At 34.2% G+C, this 25105-nt stretch overlaps 1 protein-coding gene across 2 annotated transcripts; it reads left to right on the forward strand.

Moving 5' to 3' along the window:
* The first annotated feature begins 452 nt into the window (after positions 1–452).
* Positions 453–24679, forward strand: LOC123213065 (mediator of RNA polymerase II transcription subunit 23). Of its 2 annotated transcripts, XM_044632404.1 has the most exons (21): positions 453–649; positions 731–774; positions 1339–1438; positions 1577–2557; positions 3436–3670; positions 4129–4346; positions 4587–4794; positions 14560–14837; positions 14931–15014; positions 17002–17096; positions 17402–17564; positions 17654–17899; positions 18696–18869; positions 19009–19122; positions 19214–19339; positions 19702–19847; positions 21949–22189; positions 22302–23067; positions 23424–23605; positions 23938–24041; positions 24140–24679. In XM_044632404.1, exons 1-21 carry the CDS (start codon positions 542–544, stop codon positions 24339–24341), a joined length of 4815 nt encoding a protein of 1604 aa, XP_044488339.1. In that variant the 5' UTR covers positions 453–541; the 3' UTR covers positions 24342–24679. The 2 variants fall into 2 exon arrangements, with proteins under 2 accessions (XP_044488339.1, XP_044488340.1); XM_044632405.1 differs by lacking the exons at positions 453–649; positions 1339–1438 and having other exon boundaries at positions 758–774.
* The last annotated feature ends 426 nt before the right edge of the window (positions 24680–25105 follow it).

Raw genomic sequence — 25105 nt, forward strand, 5'->3', positions numbered from 1 at the left:
TAAAATCCAAATTTTTATATTAAAAAGACTATTCTTACTTAAATTTATCAAACTAATCCAATTGCTTCAAAACAAAATAAAATAAATAATTATAATTATTTTTATTTAATTCTTTCATATAAAATTTGATTTATTTTATAAAAAAATTTAAAAATTTAATTTTTTTAATAACAAAATATGAAAATTTAATATTTTCAACCCAAAAAAAAAAAGAAAATTCAGTCTTTTTAATTTAAAAAAAAAAGTTAATTTTCTTTCACAAGAAAACTCCCTAAGTCGTTGTCCTAAAACTATATCCAAATTTTATTTATCCATATACCGTGATTTAAATTAGAAACGTCACCTCAGCAAAGACAAGTCCAACTGGAAGTAACGTTACCCTTACCTTATCCTAATGGTTACAGTCACGGTACCCATACCACATCTTTACCTTATTTTGATTCTTTTTCCCTTGCACTGGTATGACTGGGAGTACCTATGAGAAGGTGCGAGTTTCAGTCTCGACGCACTCGAAATGATCTGAAAGAATAAAAACGCTAAAATGGATCAAAGCCAGAGACCACTAGCAGCATCATCAGCTACTTCTCGGGCTTACCAGTTCCACCCGGCCCGATCCGCTATTCTCGACCTCTTCAACATCTACTTAGGAGTAAATTGGCTCTCTGTTCTTTTTCAATTTCTATTTCCTTATAATTTCTCCAATGTCTAATTTTCTTTTCTTGTTTTCCAGAGAAGTAGCCGCCAGAAGCACGAGGAGTCCGTGCGTGAACCTCCGTACGTCCTCCCTCTCTTTCTATTTTTAAAACGCTGCGTTTTTTGGGTTTTTAGTTTCAAACTTGATAAGTGAGTTTTTTTTTTTTCCCCTTTTTAAAGGTTTATGTTATTGAGTGCAATTTTATTTATATTTTTGTATTGTTATTATTTTTGTTGTATGATTATTCGTTAGTGTTTGATTAATTTCATGACACTTTTTTTATTAAAAGGGAATTATTGAGATTTGAGCTCGCTGTATAGTTAAAATTAGCTTAAGTTTTCATAGAGTTCTAATTTGACACAGTGGTGTTGTAAATTAGTAAACTAGGAAGAAGACAAAGAGAATGATTAGAAATGAAAAGATAACGATTGGTGCTACGGAAACTGAATGCCTTGATGACATTGTGACATGTAGGTATTTCAACATTACCGTTGCCCAAATTATGGTGTAATTGAAACTGAGGGTGTATGCCCTGTTAATCATGCTTTATGGCTGGCATAGGCAAAATGAATTTTTTTTCCAATTGGATACTGTCTTGGTTGCTTCCTTGGATTTTGAACAATTGCAAAATGCCTTGTCTTCAGGAACAAGACACAGAAGCGTGTGGTTGCTCTTAACAGAGAGCTTCCTCCTCGAAACGAACAGTTCCTTTTAGATTTTGAGCAGCTACAAAACCAGTTTGCTGTGAGTTCAGGATTTGAATTTTCAATTTTTTGCCAAATATCTCGCTGTTTTCTCCTGCTTCCTCTTTTGAATAAAAGATCCTATTTCTCAGTCGTGGCAGTGACAATGAGCCTTTCACGTTGATGCCTTGTCATACAGGATCAGGATCAAGTGCGTGCTGTGACAGAATCTGTTCTCATTTCTCTAGTTGTGCAGTGTTGTAGTCATGTACCACGAGCAGAATTTCTTCTCTTTGCATTACGGAGCTTGTGTTCTATTGGTTACATTAACTGGGATAGTTTTTTGCCATCTCTTCTCTCTTCTGTATCATCTGCAGAAATGTCAGTGGGTCAGGGCAGTCAAGCAATGCCTGCAGTTTCATCCACAAGTTTATCACAATCTGGGATGTTGCAAACTTCAGGTGTAATTCCCGATTCTTCCAATTTTCAACCTTCTAATCCTGCATCTCCATTGCCTTCAGTTCATGGTATCGGGTCCCCCGCCCAGTCAGCAATAGAACCATCAACTTGTGCTCCTATGTCTCCGGTAAAATCTTCTGATGCATCCTACAGTGGACAACAATTTACAACAAGGGCAAATTCTACTATAAGGGATAATGCTATAAGCTGTTTACGTCAGCTATGTTGCAAGATTATTCTAGCTGGTCTTGAGTTCAACCTGAAACCAGTTACTCATGCAGAGATTTTTTACCATATGATAAATTGGCTAGTCAATTGGGATCAAAGACTGCAGGGTGTTGATGAATCTGATGCAAAATCCTGGAGACCAGACAAGGCTCTAATTGAATGGTTACATAGTTGTTTGGATGTGATTTGGCTATTGGTTGATGAGGACAGATGCCGGGTACCCTTTTATGAATTACTACGTAGTGGCTTGCAGTTTATAGATAATATTCCAGATGATGAAGCCTTATTTACACTTATCTTGGAGATTCATAGGAGGCGAGATACGATGGCTACACATATGCAGATGTTAGATCAACACCTTCATTGCCCTACATTTGGGACCCATCGGATTCTCTCTCAGACCACTCCTAATATATCAGTTGAAGTGGTGGCTAATCTGCGCTATTCGCCAATCACATATCCAAGTGTTCTAGGAGAACCATTGCACGGAGAGGTGATGGCTTTTATCTCAATCTCCATTCTGAAAGTTTGCAGTTGAATTGATTTATTCTAGAGAAGTATTTCAATGTCATTGAAGTAGCATATAGATTTTTAAAATAGCAATATTCAGGGGATATGAGACCATATCATGTCATGTTTATGTTGTTTTAGCTTAGCTATTTAGCAGTTCATTTTCAGATAGTATTTGTCCTGAGGTTTTTATCATATATTGCAAATATTATCTTTAAGAAAAACAACCAGGATCTTCGTAAAACCAATTTCCTTCCACTAAAATGTTTGTGATTTTGTCATGATTATGCTTCATTGAATTTGATCTTCATATCCTTATTTTAAAGATTTGAAAAGATCTATGGTTATAAGATTTATTTTGTTTTGGTAACGATTTCTTATGATTCTAATTTTATAAGTATTGTTTATAGATGATGCTTATATGTTTTGATGCTATGGATGTAAATATCTGAGGTACTCTGTGGTTTGTGGTTTATGATTTAATCATTGTAAAAGCACTTGGTAGATCTGTTCTTCAATGAAGTATGAGTATATATACCAGGGTAATTTGGTTGGCTAGAAGGAAGAAATTTGAACCAATATGGTTTATGATTTTTTATATGAGTAAAGATATATATATATATATATATATATATATATATATATATATATATATTTATTTCCAGTAATGAGTTGGTATTTTCATTTTGTTATCCTAAACATAGGTACGGCATAGAATTTCTTGAATTTCATGTGGTTTCTTTGGATGCATTTGCTATTTGTTGTCAGCATTTTCCAGTAACAAGTTGGTATTTGTATGTGTGTATAATTAGGTTAACATCCACCAGGAGTGGTTAAATTAGTTTCTTTTGTTCTGTGCAGGAACTTGCCAACTCTATTCAGAGGGGAAGTTTGGACTGGGAGAGAGCTATGCGTTGTATAAGGCATGCTATTCGCACTACTCCATCACCTGACTGGTGGAAGCGTGTGCTTCTTGTGGCTCCTTCCTATAGGAATCCCGCGCAAGGACCTACTCCTGGTGCTGTTTTTACTTCTGAGATGATTTGTGAGGCGGTTATTGATAGAATTGCTGAACTATTGAAGTTAACCAATTCAGGCAATAATCTCTTCCACATATTTATCTGTTATTCTTTTGATTTTGTTCATATGGAATCTATACAACGATGGTTGAATGGTTTTTTTATTTGCTTTCTATTACTTTTCTATCCGTCACAAACTTACAGTGCATTTATGTGACATTACAAGACCCCATTAGTCTTTTATCATATTGAAAATTCCGGCCCTATGATATTCTGTACATATTAAGTAATTATGTAGATTTCAGTGATCCATTTGAGCTCATGTTAGTAAGCACATCAGTTACAAGATAGTAACTGAAAAAGTTGGCCATGGCTGTTGTAGTAGCCCATCTTTGTCCCTAGAATCTGCATATCTTTGCATTTTCTATTTAATTTCTATGTTTGATATGTTATTGCTGTTGTGTAGTTATCCAGTGGTAAATCTTTATGTTAAATGTTTGTATGCTAATTTCTTACTAAACATATTTTACTGCAGAAATAAATTGCTGGCAGGAATGGCTTGTCTTCTCAGATATATTCTTTTTTCTCATGAAAAGTGGGTGCGTTGATTTTGTTGATTTTGTTGACAAGCTAGTTTCACGCCTTACAGAAGGTGATAACCACATTCTTCGAACGAACCATGTTACTTGGCTGCTCGCACAGATTATTAGGGTTGAGCTTGTGATGAATGCTTTGAATCAAGATGCTAGAAAGGTAGTTTCTGAAACCAAAAAAGTCACTATCTTTCTGTTACTGTGTAGTTTTGGCTTTCTTTTCCTCCACTCTCATTGGATCCAATGCCATGAAATTTTTAGTTTTTCTAGATGCACTGATTTTTCAGAGATGGTTTACATGCAGGTTTTCTTAGTCTTATGTTCATTGTTAACTTGTAGTGCTTGAGAAAGTTTTATGATGTGATATAATTCAACTTAAATGTGGCAATTCTTTTGGTAGGTGGAGACAACGAGAAAGATTCTATCACTTCATAGAGAAGATAGATGTTCTGATCCTAATAACCCCCAAAATATCTTGCTTGATTTTATAAGCAGTTCTCAAAACTTACGTATTTGGTCATTGAACCAATCAACACGAGAATATTTGAACAATGAGCAACTTCAGAAGGGAAAGCAAATAGATGAATGGTGGAGGCAAGTGGGCAAAGGTATGTTTGTAGATGAGATGTATTCATCAATATGGTTATTGCTAGTGATTAAGTTAAGAATCTTTCTTTTTGAATATGCCAATCATTTTGTGTGTTGATTTTCTTCTATGTACTATAATTGCCGTTACATTATGTTGCTGCTTGGATTCTTCTTATTACTCATTTTGTAGATATTTGTGTTTAATTAAATTCATTGGGGCTTTAAAGAATAAATTTGTCTATGATAGTCATTTTAACTAGATTTTTAATTGGTAATATGAAGAAGTTTAAGTAAGATGTTCGACAATACACCTAGGAAAAACAACACCCTAATAATCAACAATTATAATTATTTTAATTCTTAAGAAAGTGTGAAATTTAATCACATAGCCCATATTAATATGGCTCATGTTGATTAAGTCCTTTGCTACACTATGCTCTCTCTAAATGCATGATTAATATTTTATAGTGTTAAATTTTCTGAAGAGTTTTTTTATATTTATAGGACACCAAAGTGTCCAAGGTACCATTTTGGGTCCTTTACAAGTGTCACTTTTGCACTATAGATTCTACTTGATTATTTCTCCATGCCTTACTGTATAGCAACATTAATAACTTTTAGATGTATATTGTTAGTGTTAGGATTGGGACACTTGTCCTCAATCCAGTGGTTTATTTCTATTATAAATATATGTTTTGGGTTTTAAAAGAGTGGGAGAAGAAAATATATTTGTGTTTGTTTGAGGGTAGTCATCCTTAGCTGATTTAGAGAGGTCTTCGGCGCCTCGAACAGTCGAAAAATGGGAGGCTCCGAACTCCTTGAAATGTTCGGTTTATCTTTGTAATATTTTGATTAATGAAATAGTTTTAGTTTATTACGTTTTTTGTGTTTTAGTAAAATAGGAGCTGGGTTCTTAACAAAATGGTATTAGAGTATTCAATCTAGTGAGAAAAACAGATGATGCTCGAAAAAGTGAAGATTCGCCGAAAAAAGTGAAGAGTTGACAAAAAATGTTCACAGAGGAGACTGACTTGAAGAAGAATCATCACAGAGAGAAATGAGTCCAAAAGTGCAAAAAAAGAAGAAGAGGAAAACGAAAACAGAAGAAGAAGAAGAAGGAGAAGAAAATGAAACGCTGGCGAAAGCGACAAAAAAAAAAAACAGAAGACAGAAAACGCAGAGAATAAAGAAGAGAAAGGCTAGAGAAAAATAAAATTAAAAAAAAAAGTGGAGGGCAGTGGCGGTTGGTTTGTTGGGAAAAGGAGGAGAGTTATGGTTTGCTTGAGAAAATAGAAGGGAAGACAGTAGGTGGGTTTATTGGGAAGAGAAAAAGAAAAGATGTGGGGCCGTTGGAAAGAAAAAAAAAGGTGAAGAAGCAACAATAGAGAGAGGGGGTAGGGAGATAAAAAAAATTAAAACAAAAAAAAATTAAAAATTAAAAAAATCAGAATTTTTTTTTTTAAATCATTATATAAATATCCATCTTGAGGACAAGATGGTTTTGAAGGGGAGGGAAATGTTAGGATTGGGACACTTGTCCTTAATCCAATGGTTCTTTTCTATTATAAATATATGTTTTGGGTTTTAAAAGAGGGAGAGAAAAAAATATATTAGGGTTTGTTTGAGGGCAGCCATACTTGGCTGATTTAGGGAGGTCTCCGGCTCCTCGAACGGCTGGAAAATGGGAGGCCCCGAACCCCTCGAAATGTTTGGTTTATCTTTGTAATATTTTGATTAATGAAATAATTTTAGTTTATTATGTTTTTTGTGTTTTAGTCGAATAAGAGCTGAGTTCCTAACAGTTAGCCACCAAGATTTTAGTTTTGGTTGGTTTTGCAATTCCAGTTGTAGGCTTTCCTTCGAAATTTGTTATAATAAGTCCTTCTGATGCTTGGATTTCCAACGTTTGTAGTTAATGCATAAAAAATTAATTTCTCTTTATGCTTACAAGGAGGTTTATGTTGGACAAGCTAAAAATTCACAAAAAGGAATAAGTAAGCGAATATTAGGATTAGAAGCCATGTAGGGATGGTAAAGAGACTTATCAAGTCCTCAAACTCAATGAACTAGGTTTAATACTAGTCATGGATTAGAGAATTATATGTGGGTGTCTAAGTTTATGTGATACTAACTCTTGGGTTCACTTAAATTTAAGGTAACATTGTTGAACAAAATTAGAACGAAGAGTATATTTTTATTCATACTTTCACTGTTACAAAGATACACACACACACACACACATTAGACATCCTAGATTAGGAAAGAAAAATATTTAATTCCTATAATTGCGATCCTATAATCAACTTTTACCATAATTAAACCCCTATAATTAAGCCTTATGATCTGTATAATCAAATCTTATATAGTAATGTACATATTTACAGATTCTGTAACACTCCCTCTCAAGCTGAAGCATAGATGTTGATCATGTCGAACTTGTTACAAATATAATCAATTCGAATCTCATTCATAGTCGTAATGAAAATATCCCTAGCTATTCTTCAGTCTTTACATATCTTGTAGAAATAAAATTCTGTTGAATTTTCTCTCGAACGAAATGACAATCAATTTCAATATGCTTAGTTCGTTCATGAAACATAAGATTAGAGGCAATATGAAGAGCAACTTGATTATCGCACCACAATTGTGTTGGTAATGAAATCTGGAAAGTCACTTCAATCAAAAGTTAATATACCCACATTATTTCACACACTAACTATGTCATAGCTCTATATTCTGATTCTGCACTAGATCGGGACACAACACTTTGCTTCTTACTTTTCTAAGATACCAAATTTCCTCCAACAAAGACACAATAGCCTGTAGTGGATCTTCTATCTATCTTGGAACCTGCTCAGTCTGTATCTGAGAAACATTCAATGTCAGTGTGTCCATGATTTCCATACAATATGTCACGTCCAGGAGCACCTTTCAAATTGCACAAAATTTGCCCTAAAACTACCTAATGATCGACTGTCGGAGAAGACATGAATTGACTCACAACATTGACAAAATATGCAATGTCAAGAGGAGTTACTGTAAATTAGGAATCATTGAAGTGTTACATGGTTTAGCTCATAATTTTCCTATCTCAATCAATAAGTCGAGCATATATTTCGTCTAAGATAAGAAGATGTCTTTTTTGCTTCTTGTTACTTCAATACCCAAGAAATATTTCAACCTTCCTAAATCTTTTGTTTGAAATTGAGTGTGAAGAAATGACTTAAGAAAGGAAATTTCCACAATATCGTTTCTAGTAATGACAATATCATTAACATACACAATTAGAAAAATACTATCAGCTTTAAATTATCTATAGAAAACTGAATGATCACATTTGTTCTTTATCATGTTGAACTTTTGAACTGCCTAACTAAATTTTCCAAACCAAGCATGAGGACTTTGTTTCAAACCATACAAGGATTTGCGAAAATGACAAACCTTTCCATGCTCCCTTTGAGCAACAGAACTAGGTGGTTGCTCCATATAAACTTCCTCTTAAAGGCCATTATGTAAGAAGACATTCTTAATATTCAGTTGCCATAGAAATAAATAAACGAACAGATGTCAACTTAGCAATAGGAGAGAAAGTGTCATAGTAATCCACCCTATAAGTTTGTGCGTATCTTTTAGCAATAAGACGAGCCTTAAGGCGAGCCACTGATCCATCCGGATTAACCTTAACTACAAACACCCATTTGCATCCAATGACTTTCTTTCCTGCAAGTAGATTTACCAAGTCCCAAGTACCATTATCATCTAAGGTATTCATTTCTTCTATCATAATCTCACGCTAACCAAGATGAGATAAAACTTCATGAGTAGTTTTGGGAATAGAAATAGAGTCGAGTGATGCAACAAAGGAACAAGAAATAAGAGATAAGTGACCATAAGAAACAAAAGAAGAAATAAGGTAAGTACACTGTCTTTTACTTTTTTGAACAACAATTGGTAGAACAATATCACTAGGAACTGGATCTGACGACGAAGAGATTGGTTCAGGACATGTATTCGAAGGTTGTTAACGTCTAGAATAAACCTGGGTAATGGTTGGCCTGGTAGGGGTAAACTCTTCAGGTGGAGAAACCTCTGGAAAACTAATAGATGTAGGGGTAGTAAGTGGAGAGACCTTTAGAAAGGAGAAGAGGTAACAGTGTACACCAACAAATCATCTTCCTCCCCCTGAATGAAGTAAATAGGAGAAGAAAAGAACGTTTTCCAAGAAGGTAACATCAGCTAACACTAGATATCTGTTTAGAGTGGGGCAAAAACATCTATATCATTTTTTAAGACAAAAGTACCCAAGAAATACACATTTTAAAGACTTTAAATCTAACTTAGTGACATCTGGACGAATATTACGAACAAAACAAGTACTATCAAAAATTTAGGTTCAATATGAAACAAAGATTTATTTGGAAAAAAGAACAATATAAGGAATCTAACTTTGAAGAACCGATGAAGGCATGCAGTTAATAAAAAAACAGAGTGTGGAAACAACATTAACCCAAAATTATTTGGGAACTTGCATTTGAAACAAGAGTGCTCGAGCTATTTAAACAAGGCGTTTATTTTTCTTCTCGGCTATTTCATTTTGAGATGGTGTGACATTACAAGAGGATTGATGAAAAATATCATTTTGGATTAGATACGACTGAAAGGATTCAAAAAAGTATTCTTTGACATTATCATTACGTAAGGTATGAACAGAAGCATTGAATTGTGTTTTTATTTTCGCATAAAAGGCACAAAAATGAGAAAACACTTCAGAATGATTTTTTATTGAATAAAGTCAAGTTATATGAGAATAATCATTAATGAAAGTAACAAAATATTTAAATCCAGTTTTAGATACAATAGGACAAAGACCCTAAACTTCTGAATGAACTAACTCAAAAGGAGAGCTAGCACGTTTATTGACTCTAGAATCTGAAGACAGACGATGATGTTTGACAAACTGACACGACTCACAATCTAACGAAGATACATGACAAAATTGTGGGTATACAGTTTTCAACAAAGATAGAGAAGGATGTCCCAATGGACAGTGAGCTTCGAATGGAGTTAAGACACTGAAACATATAATGGATCTTGACATTTGCATATCAAGGATATAAAGGTTCCAAGATTTATGTCCTCTACCAATAATTTGCTTCGTCATAAGATCTTGAAATAAACAATGATCAGAGAAAAATGAGACATAACAATTAAGGACATGAGTGAGTTTACTCACAATGATTAAATTAAAAGAAAACTATGGTAGACTCAAAACAAATGACAATGAAATTAATGGAGTTGGATTAACAGTGCCTGAACCAAGAACAAATGATGTTGATCCATCTGCTAAAGTAACACTAAAAGAGGATGCAAGTGACTGAAAAGTAGAAAAGAGACTAGGATTACCTCTCATACGATCTACAACACCAAAATCAATGACCCATTTGGATGATGAGAAAACAAAACATGTATTTGATTTACCTGACTCAACAATGACATTGATAGGAGTTGATGAAGACTTTAGTGATTCTTGGTACTAAGAGAACTTGACATATTTATTTGCAGAAATCATAATAGTCTCTTCAAAAGATGAATTGGCAGCAGTGTTAGTAGCTACAACATGTGCTAACTGGGACTTTGGAGCTTGATTCTGCAATTTTCTACAAGTGCGCTTTGTATGTCCCGACTCATGTCAATAATAGCACACAATCCCTCTTGACTCCTGACTCCGATCAATAACCTTGTCATGGTTGCTACTTCCTCCTCCTTTATTACCATTTCTATTATACGAGCACCCAGTTTTAGGTGCACTACTTCGACTAACAAGAGCACTATTACTCTAAAACGATAGGGTCCTGTCTGTGCGAAGTACCCTAGTAAATGTGTCATGCAAAGATGAAATCTCAAGACTAGCAAGTATTTGAGATTTAGTAGTTTCAAACTCAGACAAAAGACCAGTTAGGAAGCTCATGATGGCAATCTATTCCTGCTAAGCTTGTTGAACCTACACGTTAGGACCAAAAGGTAACAGCATATTAAGTTATTTGTAAGTTCTTTTGAAGTCCATAAAATAAGATGTGATGGTTCTATCTTGTTTTTCTGCACAATAGAAAGCTTTGCACACCTCATATATACGAGAAAGATTACCTCTTTCAGAGTACAAGAAGTCTAAATATTCCATTAGTTTTTTAACCAATTCATAGTGGTTAATTAAACTAACTACCTCACTTTCAATGGAATTATGGATGTGCAGGAATAATCGAACATCATCTCTCAACCATGCTTGTCTAGTACCATCCATAGGAGGAGTTTGCGTAAGGTGATCATCTTTCTCAAGGCTTAGTAGCTATAGTCGAATGGTTTTACTCCATTCCAGATAATTGAAACCATTAAGCTTGTGTTCAGTGATTTTTGACATCACAGGAACCATATCAGTCATAGTTATAGGTTTAGTATTAGCCATAATAGCACTCAAACCAACCAAATAGAATAAATAACAAGAAAATGCCGAACTAACTGATTTTTGTAGCAACTGAGTGCATGAATATGCTGCATAGAAAAAGAGAATAGCGGAAAAGGAACTGAAATCTGATCAGGAAGAGAAATTCGACGACTGTGATGACAACGACGATGACGCATGAGATGGTGAACGGCGACGAGATTATGGGGATCTAAATTGTAGGCATTGTCTAAGTTTGACTGTGCCGGCGGTGAGAGCTCATGCGCGTCAGAGCAAGAGTTCCAATCTGAATTTTGCAAAAGAAACGTGCGGCATGTGTGGGTCACGCGCTGGACTTCTGGTTACTAGATTTTGGGAAATGGCCGATTGTCGAAGCATGCTCCTTTCTAGGGTGTTGGTGAGATCCAATGGCCACTCTACAAGGGTGACCTATGAAATTGCTCACTAGGGCAGGAAGAAATTTCTAGATTTGCACACTAGGGTAAACCGAGCTATGATACCATGAAGAAAACTAAAACAAAGAGTATATTTTTATTCGTACTTTCACTGTTACAGAGATATATATATATATATATATATATATATATATTAGGCATCCTAAATTAAAAAAAAGGAATATTTGATTCCTATAATTGCGATCCTATAATCAACTTCTACCATGATTAAACCCCTATAATTAAGCCCTACGATATATATAATCAAGCCCTATACAGTAATGTACATATTTATAGTTCTGTAACAATTGTCATCATTGTTAGTAAAAGACATTTAAAGGAATATCTTTGGGTAACCCAAGAAAATTTTTGCTTTCTAAAATTCCCTCATTGGTTAATTTGAAGAATATGAGTAGGGGTAGAGCCAAGACAAACCCAAGGCCGGCTTGAGCAAGGCTCAAATCCAAAATACCCAACTCGAGCTTGAGTTCATTTTAGGTGGTGTATTGTGTCATCTGAAGGTTGCTGACGAGATGAATAATGCTACTGAAATGGTGAATAATGTCTCATTGGAGGGGTGAACATTGTTGCTAGTGGGGTGAACATTGTTGATGGAGAGACGAACGAGCTAAAATCAAGCTGTGCTAGAGCTCTAACTCAAGTTTGGCTTGTTGGAGTTGAATAATGGATTTGAGCCAAGTCAGCTTGGCTCGAATCCACCCATAAAATTAAGTGAAATAAAATATTGGTAAACTATATATTATTAGAAAATAGTATTATTTATTATCTCTCTAATTTTGATTAATGGAAAAAAAAATCCCCCCTTAACAAATCTTATCTTCTTTTTCTTCTCAATTAGTGCAAAATTGCACAAAATCTCTAACTTTATTTATCATCATTGATTCTTCATTAACAAAAGAAATCAGTCAACCAGAGCTATTCTTGCCACCTTACTATAACATCATCAACTCCCTCTACTAGACCTCTGCCTTACTATTCTTTCGGTTTTTTTTTTTTTTGAATGCTCAAACCTTTCTTTGCTATCAGCCAGTCACATCATCATTACTACTTCCACCTTTGTCGAGCTCTCTTTGATAATATCAATCTTAGTTGCATGTCTTTTGAAGAGCTACAGTTAATGACTGAGGAACTGGTGGATCACTGGTGAACTTGTGGTGTTGATTATGGCACCATGGCTGTAATGCCTACAATTGATAGTGTTTGATGGTTCTGGTTACTTAAGTTTCACATAGGCGCAGATAGTTAGTTGATTAAATCTACAGAAGTATAAAATTAATAAACAATGATTTACCTACCGTTATTGGGAAGGGATTTAGGGTTAACTTTGTATCCTATTGCATAAGTACAACTCAATGATGAAGCAAGTGCAGTCTATTTGTCTTGATGTGACATACTCTCATCGACTGGTTGTAGTGGGATGGGATGTACAAATGACTTATTTTTATAGTTTGCTTATTTGGGATAAGGAAGGAAGATTCTGTTTAACATAGTTTAATCACTTCTTGTATGGAAAAGTTTCCCCTTTTCTCATTTTTTGATCACTCTGTGGATATCCTTTGCACCAATGTACTATCTCAATCTCTTTTTTAAACTATTTTTAAAATGTCATATCAGAATATAAAAGGATGATTATGAAACAAAATTAGTTGTTTTGCCACTTTGGTGTAATTGTTCAAAATATTTTGGTAGACTATTCTTAATTAATATTATTTTTTGATAGGAAATGTGGAAATGTACATTAATGTGAAAAATAACTTGGAAAGTGGATCAGAAATTCACTACAACAAACATAACCTGTCTGAAAATGGTCTAAAGCTTTACAAGGCTATGCAAAAAGTTCATGTTGATGTTGAAACTTCTTATTGTTTGTGATTATATTGTACAGTTGTTTCTCTATTCTTATTCTTATTATTCTTGTTCCTATTTTTTTAAAATTATCCTTATTTGTTGAGGCTGAGTTGAGTACTTGGCTTCTTTGTGAATAGTTGGTCTATATACGACCATAATGTTGTATTTTAATGTGCATGTGTGGCAAATACAATCACAAACACAACCGCAACCACAAATATAATTATATGTATGTATAACTTATTATAATTTAACTAATACAATAGGCAGATTCTATTGCAAGATCACTTGGTCAACTTGCTTCTTATATCATGTAATTTGATATGGTTGGAGTATGGAGCTAAAATCAAATTGTGGATAAAGGAGATATGAGTTTGGAATAGAGAAAGGCTTTTTAAGATACTTTTCATTTTTGTGGGATTTTGTGAAGCAAGATTAGATCATTTGGAATAGTTTGATTTTAAACAAGTTGTCCATTTTAAATATAACTATTTCGAATATTGTTCTGACTTTCTGAAGTAGTTTTATTACTGATAAAGTTATAGCGGAGGCTGAGGGAAGTAAATTTGTATATGCTGGGGAGCGTTAAATTGCCTTTACTTCCATTTATGGATGGTTTCTTAAAGTAACAACCCTGTTTGTAACTAAAGTAATGGTTGTTTGATAATGTGTATCTCATTTTCTCCTGGTTCTAATCTTCTGCAAATAGGCATCATGTTGCAAAATGCCTATTCTTACTTGCCACAAGTTATCAATACTTTTGCTAAATATATTCACATTTAATCTAGATTTTAACCTGGTAATTCTTTATGTCTTTGTTTTAATTTGTATTTATTAATGCAAGTCTTATGTCCTCCAAATTTCTTATTTAATAGCATTTTCTTGGAGAATAGTATCACCTATTTACTTTGAATTCAAACTTTTGATGTGATCGAGGAATTTCATCATGATGTGCTGCCTGGTAAGCACGGTTAAAAAGAGGTACATTTTCGGTCAATCTTCAACATGTTTTACTTTCATTTCAGGGGATCGTATGATAGATTATATGAATATGGATGATAGATCAATTGGGATGTTTTGGGTTGTTACATACACCATGGCACAACCAGCTTGTGAAACAGTTATGAATTGGTTATCCTCTGCTGGAGTTACAGAATGGACAGGATCAAATCTACAACCCAATGAAAGGTTAATGGTGACGCGGGAAGTCAGCCCTTTGCCTATGTCACTGTTATCTGGCTTTTCACTAAACTTGTGTTTGAAGTTGGCCTACCAAATGGAAGAAGCTTTATTTGGTGGACAGGTAGTCTTGATGTTTCTTGCTTATGCTGATCCACTAGATCTGTTATTGTTTCTCTTTTTGTTTGGGGTAAGTAATTTTGATATCTTGATGCAGGTTGTGCCTAGCATTGCAATGGTTGAAACTTATACTAGACTGCTGTTGCATGCACCTCACTCTCTGTTTCGTTCACACTTCAGTGTAATTCCGATTACCATGATATTCTTGTTTCTGCAGATATTCACTATTCTAATCAATGATTGTGTTCTAATAATTTTGTGAATGATATTATGACTTCTATGTAAAGTGAAAAAGTACATAATTATGTTTTGATTACCTTTGAGTGCATATGCATTAGATAGAGCAGATATGTACTATAACAGCAAAAACCAGGCAACCAAACAAGGAAATATAAATGATGTAAATAATTCAGCAAAAAGATGTGTAGGGTGAAAATGGTGAAAGTTCTAACTGTGGTCAGTGAATAATGTGAGAAGATCCACTTTCAAAACAAGAAACCCATATACACACAAAATTTCAATCTGTTGTTTTTCCCCTCTCCAATGTCAAATGCAGGAGAAAAAAAATACACTTCTACAAATAAAAGATGTCAGAGAAAAGAGCCAGATAAATCAAGCAATATTAATAAATTTGAATCAAATCCTATATATGAGTCAGATTCCATATCTTTCAAACATCAAATATCTAGGTCCTTACTTGTGGAATCTTAGACATAATTACAATAATTTTTTGAGCAGTGTCCCTGTGGTCATTACACTCAATTTTCTCTTGCATGTTCCTTCTCCCCTTCTAGCCTACATGTATAAAGGCCACTTAAAGTGTCTTTGCAATGATCTATTTTTACCTGGAGATATATACTAACAGATAAACTTCAAACATTATTCTTCTTTACTTGCTGTATATTCTACCTTTTCGGGACAAATTGCAATAGTCAAAGAAGAAAAGGTGTAATTGTATGTGTGTTTAAGATCTTTATCACATTACTTTTTGCCTTAGTTTTTTATATTCTTGGTAGAATTTGTGGATTTAGCATCTAAGGAAATGGAGAATATTTTATTAGGGAGAAAGCTGTTGTTTCACATTTACAATTTGCAAACAACATGACTTTTTTCTCTTATGAGAATTAGCTCAAAGTGGATAATCTAGTATCCACAGAGAAGATTTTTTGCCTTAAATTTGGACTCAAGTTTAACGTGTTTGTGTGTCTTGGCTAGTATAATTAGTTGTAGAACTGGAGATTCAATGCTGAAGTATTTGGTTTTACCACTTACGTTAATGCTGAATCTTTTAACCTTTGGGATCTTCTGGAAAAGGTAGAGACAGATTAGAAGAGTAGAACGGAGCCTTTTTATCTCACATAGGGATGCTTACACTAATTTGATTCCTTATATCTTACATAATTGTTTCCTTTTCCTCTTTCAAATTCCTTGGAAGGTTTCAAGTGGAAATGGAAATGGAAATTTGATGAGGATTTGTATGGGAAAATTTCTGATAAGTAAGAGTATCCATAGGTTGAATAGACCTATCGGGAGCAGAGGTTTTTGATTGAGACTGTCCCTAAGAGGAATAGGCGGTAATGGAAGACAGAAGCTTTCTGTATCCAACCATTTCATTAAAATGAACTACAGCAAGATGTGTTATTGTTTATATTTTTGTGTTTGATTGATGTGCCTTGCACAGTTAGGGGTATGCGAGACAGCTTAAACTATTGTTTATCCAGTTGAGTTTTTAGTTTAAGTGGTAACTTTGATATGAACTCTGACAAGAATGAAACAAAAAGATCATTGAAGATATCATTAATTGGGCATTCAATCCTTTTTGAGAGTTATTCAACATGTGAATGTGATTTACCATTGTAACAAGTTAACCCTTGTGCTTGAATTGATCAGCTTCCTTTCTTGTCATCCACAACTGTGTGGATGAAATCATTAATTATTTCCATGATATCTTTTAGTTTCTAGTTATTGGAATACACTGTCAAGTGTATTTATCAAATTTCTAAAGCAGCATTTATTGCTGATTCTTTTCTCAACTAATTTATTAGTTTCTGTTCTAAGAGATTGTTGGATTTATTGGGTCCCACTTATCATCTTTTCTCATTTACTTATCTTTTGGGATATGTATTGTTGCTCGTTTATACTTTGATAATGCTTTCAACTCTCCACAGCATTTGGCACAGAGGAATCCTTCCTTATTGAGCAAGCCAGGGGTCACTCTTTTGGTGCTTGAAATTGTCAACTACCGGTTGCTGCCACTCTATAGGTGATCTGTTTAGTCTATTTGATGAATGAAGTTTTCTGTCAAATCAGCTGTTGCTAATTGATGCATCTATGTATCTATATCTCCAACTCTGCATATTAAATATTTATGCTTGAAAGCTCTTAGTGTGTGATATCTGTGTTTGTTTATATATGTATATATATACATGTTTGTGTACTGGAGTCCTTTTGCTATTGAGACTACGTCTTTAGATACTTCAAATGCTGATTGTATTTATTTCATCTTTCTGTTTTTCAGTTTGATTGTACTGTAAGTGAATGCTGTAATTTGACTCTGTGTCTTTGCAGGTATCAAGGAAAAAGCAAGCCATTGATGTATGATGTTACGAAAATAATTTCTGCCTTGAAAGCAAAGCGTGGAGATCATCGTGTATTTAGATTGGCTGAAAATTTATGCATAAACCTTATTTTGTCATTGAGAGATTTTTTCTCTGTGAAAAGAGAAGGAAAGGTACGTAGTATGTTCATCAAATTGGTATTTCTTTCCTTTTCCAGTTCATTTGAGGTAGAGTGGAATTTTAGTTACTTAATTTGTTGCAGGGTCCTACTGAATTTACGGAGACTTTGAATAGAATAACTATAATTACTCTTGCCATCACCATAAAAACTCGCGGAATTGCAGATGCTGATCACTTACTTTATCTCCAAACCATGTTAGAACAAATAATGGCAACTAGTCAACATACATGGTCAGAAAAAACTTTGCGGTATTTTCCGTCTCTTCTACGTGATGCCTTGAATGGGCGGATAGATAAAAGGGGTCTGGCAATGCAAGCGTGGCAACAGGTTCATTGGAGCTTGATTTATTAATAGAATCTTTTTGTTCTACTTGCTGGGTGGTGAAAATTTAAGTTTTCTTTGCTTGTGGTCCAATCACATTCTAAGACTTACATTTCCACTGCTCCAAGATCTTCAGTAGAATTCAAATTTGCCTTTTACTTTTTTAAACGGTGATACTGAAATATGACATGTTTTATGGAAGAATGCTTGAACTTTTTGGACAGAAGAGAGAAACAACGGTTTGGACACGGTAGACAAAATATCATTATTACTGTTTATAAATTTGTTATGAACTTTGTAGTTGCTTGCTTTATCTTTTATTTATTATATTCTTTAATGAGAAATGAATATGGTCAAGAATGTGTTTCACTTGAAAGTGACAAATGGCCCTTGATTTCCATATATTGGGGTTTCTTTGGTGATTCCAACACCATGTGACTCTTTGTATATAAAAAAAATTGTGCTCTTAAATTATGAAACTGTTGTGTTTATAGCTGGAAAGGAATGGAAAATTTGTTGAAATTTTGGGAGAAAGAATCTGATTTTGTAAGATAAGGCATGTTTTGGGTCTCTAAGACTGGCTTTCTAATGATGAAAGGGTGTTTCTTTTTTGTATGGGAAAATCAGGAGGCTATTGATGTATGAATTTTAGTTCAAAATTGTGGTTTGTATTGAGTTTTAGTTATTGGACTGCTAGTGAACCACCTTTTAATAAATTCTGAGTTCATAAATGGTTTTTCTGGGTTGTGTCCGCATTTCGTAAGAATTCAATTAAATGTTAGACTGTCTACTCCTATTGCAGGCAGAAGCAACTGTTATTAACCAATGCACCAATCTCCTGTCACCATCTGCTGATCCTACTTATGTTATGACGTATATCGGTCATAGTTTTCCTCAACACCGTCAATACTTATGTGCCGGTGCATGGATACTGATGATGCAGGGGCACCCTGAAAGCATTAACAGTGCAAACCTGGTATGACTAAGCTGATTTCTCTGCTTCCTCTGGAAAGATTGCATGAGAAATTACATCATTTCTGTGCAATTGTTTTCTCTTTCCAACATACTATTATTTAATTTATAAATATTTCTTTTTCCCCTGAAATGGTGGTCAGTTGCGTGTACTGAGAGAATTTTGCCCGGAAGAAGTGACAGCAAATATCTACACAATGGTGGATGTTCTACTACATCACATTCATTCGGAACTTCAGCGTGGACATTTATTGCAGGTTTATTCCTGGGCTTTTCTTATTAATGTGAAAGGCAATCCCTAAAATTTGCTGAATTTTTTTAAACGTTTCATTAATTTTACTTTTGAAGGAGCTGTTGTTGAAAACTTGTGCAAACCTTTCATTTTTTGTGTGGACCCATGAGTTGCTTCCTCTGGATATCTTACTTCTAGCACTCATTGACCGTGATGATGATCCTCATGCCTTGCCTATTGTGGTAATTTCTTTTTCATTGCTATGTCTTTACATATTAGTTCACATGCTGTTATTCTGAATTTTTATTTCTTTTGTATTTTCCTTTACATTTTAGAAATCAATGTGAATTTAGTTATATTCTAATTTTCTTGGGATTTGTTCCATATATCTAATTTTTTGTAATTTTGCTTTTGTTTTGTTATTTTCTTTTCTAAGAACTTTCAGCATCTGTGTGATAAACTATTAATTGCTGCTAGCATGCTGGTTTTCTTTTTGGTTTTGCTGCACAAATTTGTTGATGTAATTGGTCTTTATTTCTCTTTCAAAAAGTAGCAAGTTTAGTATTGATTGCTAGCATAAAAGTCCAAATTATTTGTGTTGCAGATTAGTTTACTTGATAGGCAAGAACTGCAACAAAGAGTGAGTTTATTTCTAGGTCGTGGGTGTCCTGAGCATTGGCTTTACTCTGGAATGTTTAAACGTGTTGAATTGCAAAAGGCCCTCGGGAATCATCTCTCATGGAAGGACAGGTGATCACTACTCATTTCCATAACTTATGGATTAACATCTATTTAATGTGATCTGTTAACTAAAATTAAGGTTACACAACCTAATTACAAGTCCAAGTTTTGGTGGTCACAGAGTCACGTGTTCATTTACAGAATTAGAATATTTCTTTCTAGATGGTCAATAACACCTCAGTTGCTGAGGATTCTGCAAGTGCCTCAGCAAAAATTTAGCCTTTACAATTATCATCATATTTTATACGTATACCCTTTTCTGACCCTTAGTGAGCTAGGGGCAACTGATGATATTAACTATTTCAAATCTTGCTGGAGTCCCTATTGAGATTGATTTTTGAAAATTTAACAGTCATGAATATTACTAAAATAATATTTGTCAAAGTTTATAAATGAATATGATAGAAACCTACTTAGATTTTATTAATATTAAAAGAAAATAGTATTGACAACAAGAGGAACAACTTCTCTCAAAGGCAATTGGAGGTGTCTTTCCCTCCCAATCAGCCCTAAGGAGCTGCTCACAGTCTAAACTGCCCAAAAAACCATATTTTTCTCCTGTCTTATTCCTTCTACTATTCCCCTTTTCTTTTTTCAAATCCTCAAATCTTATCCTTGTTTAAATTTATTAAATTCCTTAATTCTCTTAAACTAATTCAATCATAATATTATCCTAATCTCATAATATTATAATAATCTTTTTTTTAATTTTAATTTCATTATCATCTAATCCTATCATAATATTATCATAACCTTTATTATTATATCAATTATTTCCTAATTCTGTTATTTCCCGCCTCTTTGAAAACCAGTTTATCCTCAAGGTGGGTTAGGTGTCGGTGACCCTTTCCTTTTCCTTTATGTTTCTATGCTTCTTCTGATAAGAGTTTCTCTTCCCAGTATCATATCTTGCCAATTTGCATTCTCCCTGGCTAAGGATTTCACTGCTCTGATACCATTTAATAGAAACCTACTTAAATTTTATTAATATTAAAAGAAAATAGTGTTGACAATAAGAGGTACCAACTTTTCCCAAAGACATTCAGAGGTGTCTATCCGCTTTCAATCAACCCTAAGGGCTAACCGCAGCCTAAGCTATCAAAAAAACCATATTTTTCTCATGTTTTATTCCTTCTACTGATTCCCTTTTATTCTTTCATATCCTCAAATCTTATCCTACTTTAAATTTATTAAATGCCTTAATTTTCTCAAACTAATTCAATCATAATATTATCATAATCTCTATTTTGATTTTAATTTCTTTATTATCTAATCCTATTATAATATGATCATAACCTTTATTATTATATCAATTATTTTCTTATTCTATCATAATATCACATAGTCCCACTCATTTTAGTTGTAGTTTTCAATAGTAGATGTGGGTTACTTCTTATTTTTGATAATGTTGCATAACTTCTGTGCTCTAGCTGTTCTTTTATCTTTTTAATTTTTCTACACATAAAATTAATTATTTACTTCCTAGTGACACTATCAAATTTTTTTTTTAGGATATTGAAATTTTTACCTTTAAATGGATTTGCTTATACAAATCTATTATACTTTTTTTACATTAAACATTTATACCACAAAGATAGCATAATGCCTAAATTACCTTTTATCTTCAATTTTGGGTAAAAGTAGTGGGGTCACTAACCTGTTCTTCCACAAATACATAATTCAAAATTTGAGTTTTCAACTAAAAACCTTTTATTATCATTCACCAAACTCTAGATCTAACTAAAAATTTCAACCATCAACAATCAACAATCTGGGATTTGAGTTCATTCTTGATATCTTTGCATGGACAAGAGGAATATGCTTATGGGATATGACAGAAATGCAGAAGTTTTTGTGTAATTGAATAGTGGTGAGGTTAAAGTTCATGCGTGAACAGAACCACCAATAGCAGTTGGTCAAATGAGGGGTGTTTTGGGAATTCTTCTCAATTTGTGGTAAAAATGTTTAAGCGTTTATATGTGTGGTAATTTTGTATATGAGGTTTATTTTTTCAGCAAAAATTTCAATATCCCTTCTCTTTCCAAAGTAGATGCCATCTGCCTGCATGGGATTTGTATGTTGCTGACATATCTCCTTGTAAGCTTTCCAGATACCCTACATTCTTCGATGATCTTGCTGCACGTTTGCTTCCTGTCATCCCCTTAATTGTGTATAGACTCATTGAAAATGATGCCATGGATCCAGCTGAAAGAGTTCTGGCTACGTATTCCAAATTTCTGGCTTTCCATCCTCTTAGATTCACATTTGTTCGTGATATACTTGCATATTTCTATGGACATTTACCTGCAAAGCTTATTTTGAGAATATTGCATGTGCTTGATCGAGCAAAGGTAATCATGGTTCTCTCTTTCCTCTTCTTGCTATTCTTGTATTATCTTTATTTTTTGTATTTCTCTTTTTTAACATTTGCTGACTTGCTTATTTGACTCCTATTTGTTTCAGATTCCTTTTTCTGAGTCATTTCCACAGATTATTAGTTCACCAAATCCTGCCATATTGCCACCCTTGGACTATTTTGCAACTCTCTTATTGGGTCTTGTGAATAATGTTATACCTACATTAAGTAGCAACTCTAAATGTGGGTCAATGGGAGATGCTTCGATGCGTGCTACTCATAACAAGACTCCAACGGCATCTCACTCTGGACCAACAAATGCTTCTGAGGGTCAAAAAGCATTTTATCAAATTCAGGATCCTGGAACATATACTCAGCTGGTTCTGGAAACAGCAGTCATTGAGATACTTTCACTTCCCGTGCCTGCAGTCCAGATTGTATCAGCCTTAGTTCAAATTATTGTTAATATACAACCAACACTAATTCAAAACAGCAATGGTCCGCATGGAGCTTCAAATAGTATGGGGCCAGGTTCGGCTTTACCAACATCTCCTTCGGGGGGTAGTACAGATTCCTTAGGTGCAAGCAGATCAACTCCATCATCTTCAGGAGTCAACACCTCCAGCTTTGTTTCCAGAAGTGGTTATACATGCCAACAACTGTCTTGCTTATTGATCCAAGCTTGTGGTCTCCTATTGGCACAGCTTCCTCAAGAATTTCACTTACAACTTTATATGGAGGCTTCCCGTGTTATAAAAGACTGTTGGTGGCTCACTGATGGGAAAAGGTCACTGGTCGAACTGGACTCTGCTGTTGGCTATGCTTTGCTGGATCCAACATGGGCTGCTCAAGACAATACCTCAACAGGCATTGGTATGACATTGTTTGGCTCTGTTCTTTTTAATTGATCTTGCTTATTTCAATGTCAGAACTCATTTAATATTCCTTCTACTTTAGCTATCTGTTATAGTATTCTAGTTGTTCCTAACTTTTCTAATTTTTGAAGTCTCAAGTATATTCCTAATAACAAAATGTGCATAAGTTCACTATTTCATGAAAATATTCAAGACACCACCTTTAATGACTTGTGTTGATGACTTTTGGAACTTAGAAGCCTCGTTTAGTTAGCATAAAGTTGCTGACTGTGTTACCATAAGATATGGAGACCATTATGCCTTGTACAGTTATGATTTGAACTCTGACGGTGCTGGACAAATACTATTTTCCAGGTAACATAGTTGCATTGCTTCATGCTTTCTTCAGTAATCTCCCACAAGAATGGCTAGAAGGGACACATGTTATCATTAAACATCTCAGGCCAGTAACATCAGTAGCGATGTTAAGAATAGCATTCCGTATAATGGGTCCATTGCTCCCAAGACTGGCCAATGCCCACACACTCTTCAACAAGGTATAGAAAGTCACTCATTGCTGTCTTTTTGGTACTTTCTTGGATAATAAGAAATTTATACCAAATTCCATATGAATCTGTTCCCTTCGATATATATTCTTTTCATCGATGTTTAGGCTGTGATGAAAGGAACTTCCTAAATGCATTTGTTTAAAAGAGAAGCTGTGTAATTTTATATCTATCAGATGAAGGTGAAACTGTTGAGATAAAAAAATCTTGTGGGTTTCTCTACACTGCTGTTACTGTACATAATCAATAATTACATATTGTGTTTATTAATGTTAAACATTTTCTTAATTAGCTATGCTTAACTTTTGAGAACTGTTTTCCAGACTCTTGTATTGCTTATAAACACAATGACGGATGTTTTTGGAAAGAACTCACAACTATCAACTCCTGTTGAAGCGTCGGAAATAGCAGATCTCATTGACTTCCTGTATGTGCTGGTTTATTGACCTTTACCTGGTGTTCGATTTTCTGCTTTGTTGTTCTCACCAAAGTAATGAAGATAACTAAAATTTTTACCTTTTTCAGCCATCATGTTGTCCATTACGAAGGACAGGGAGGACCTGTGCAGTCCAACAGCAAGCCTAGACCAGAGGTTTTGACACTTTGCGGTAAAGCAGCAGAAAACTTACGTCCTGATGTACAACACCTTCTCTCCCATTTGAAACCTGATATAAATTCTTCAATATATGCTGCAACTCATCCGAAGCTGGTTCAGCATACCTCTTGACAGTCAGGTTATCGTGATTCTCCACGAGCTGATCTTTTGACCACAATTCCTTTCAGCAACCACCCGTATCCTTAGTAATGAAAGCAAATTCTACTGTATTTTAATGTCATTAATCCAAAGCTATTGTAGCATAACAGCGGATGGAAGTCATGTTGTCGAACACTTTGTTGTATTATAAAAGAATGCTAAAGCTGTGTGTACAGTAATTCGTATCGGTTATGAGGTGTCAGGGTTTTGAGTTTGAAGGATTTTGGTCGCTGAACAGAAATGTCTCGTAACATTGTAAAACATTTTTGAGACTCTTTCAGACTCAATCTATGCATGATTTTACATTTGCAGAGGGTTGTATTTGCAGATTTCAAAATGCTCTATGTCTAGATTCAAGCTGAGTTGAACTTGAATAAAAGTTAACTAAAATTCAGTTCGAATCTAGAATGACCAATTTGAGATCTAACTCGGCTTGATCATATCATCTAAAATGAAAAATTATTAGAATCCAAAAGAATTGTTGGTTTTTAACTTGAATTCGGGTTCATTCAAATTGAGTAGTGATCCGAGCATGTATAGTTGGGATTGAATCTACCCTACTTATAATATAAGGTTGATAGGTTTTTTTTGGGTCTCAATCAAAATAGTTTGCCTTTGTCTCCATGTATGAGGTATGATGATAAATGTTATCAGTATGTCTCTCTCTCTCTCTCTCTTTTTTTTTTTTTTTTTTTAGGGGGATAACAATAAACTTTTGTTTGAGTCATATTATCTCT

Source organism: Mangifera indica, chromosome 4 (assembly GCF_011075055.1).
Source record: "Mangifera indica cultivar Alphonso chromosome 4, CATAS_Mindica_2.1, whole genome shotgun sequence".
NCBI lineage: Eukaryota > Viridiplantae > Streptophyta > Magnoliopsida > Sapindales > Anacardiaceae > Mangifera > Mangifera indica.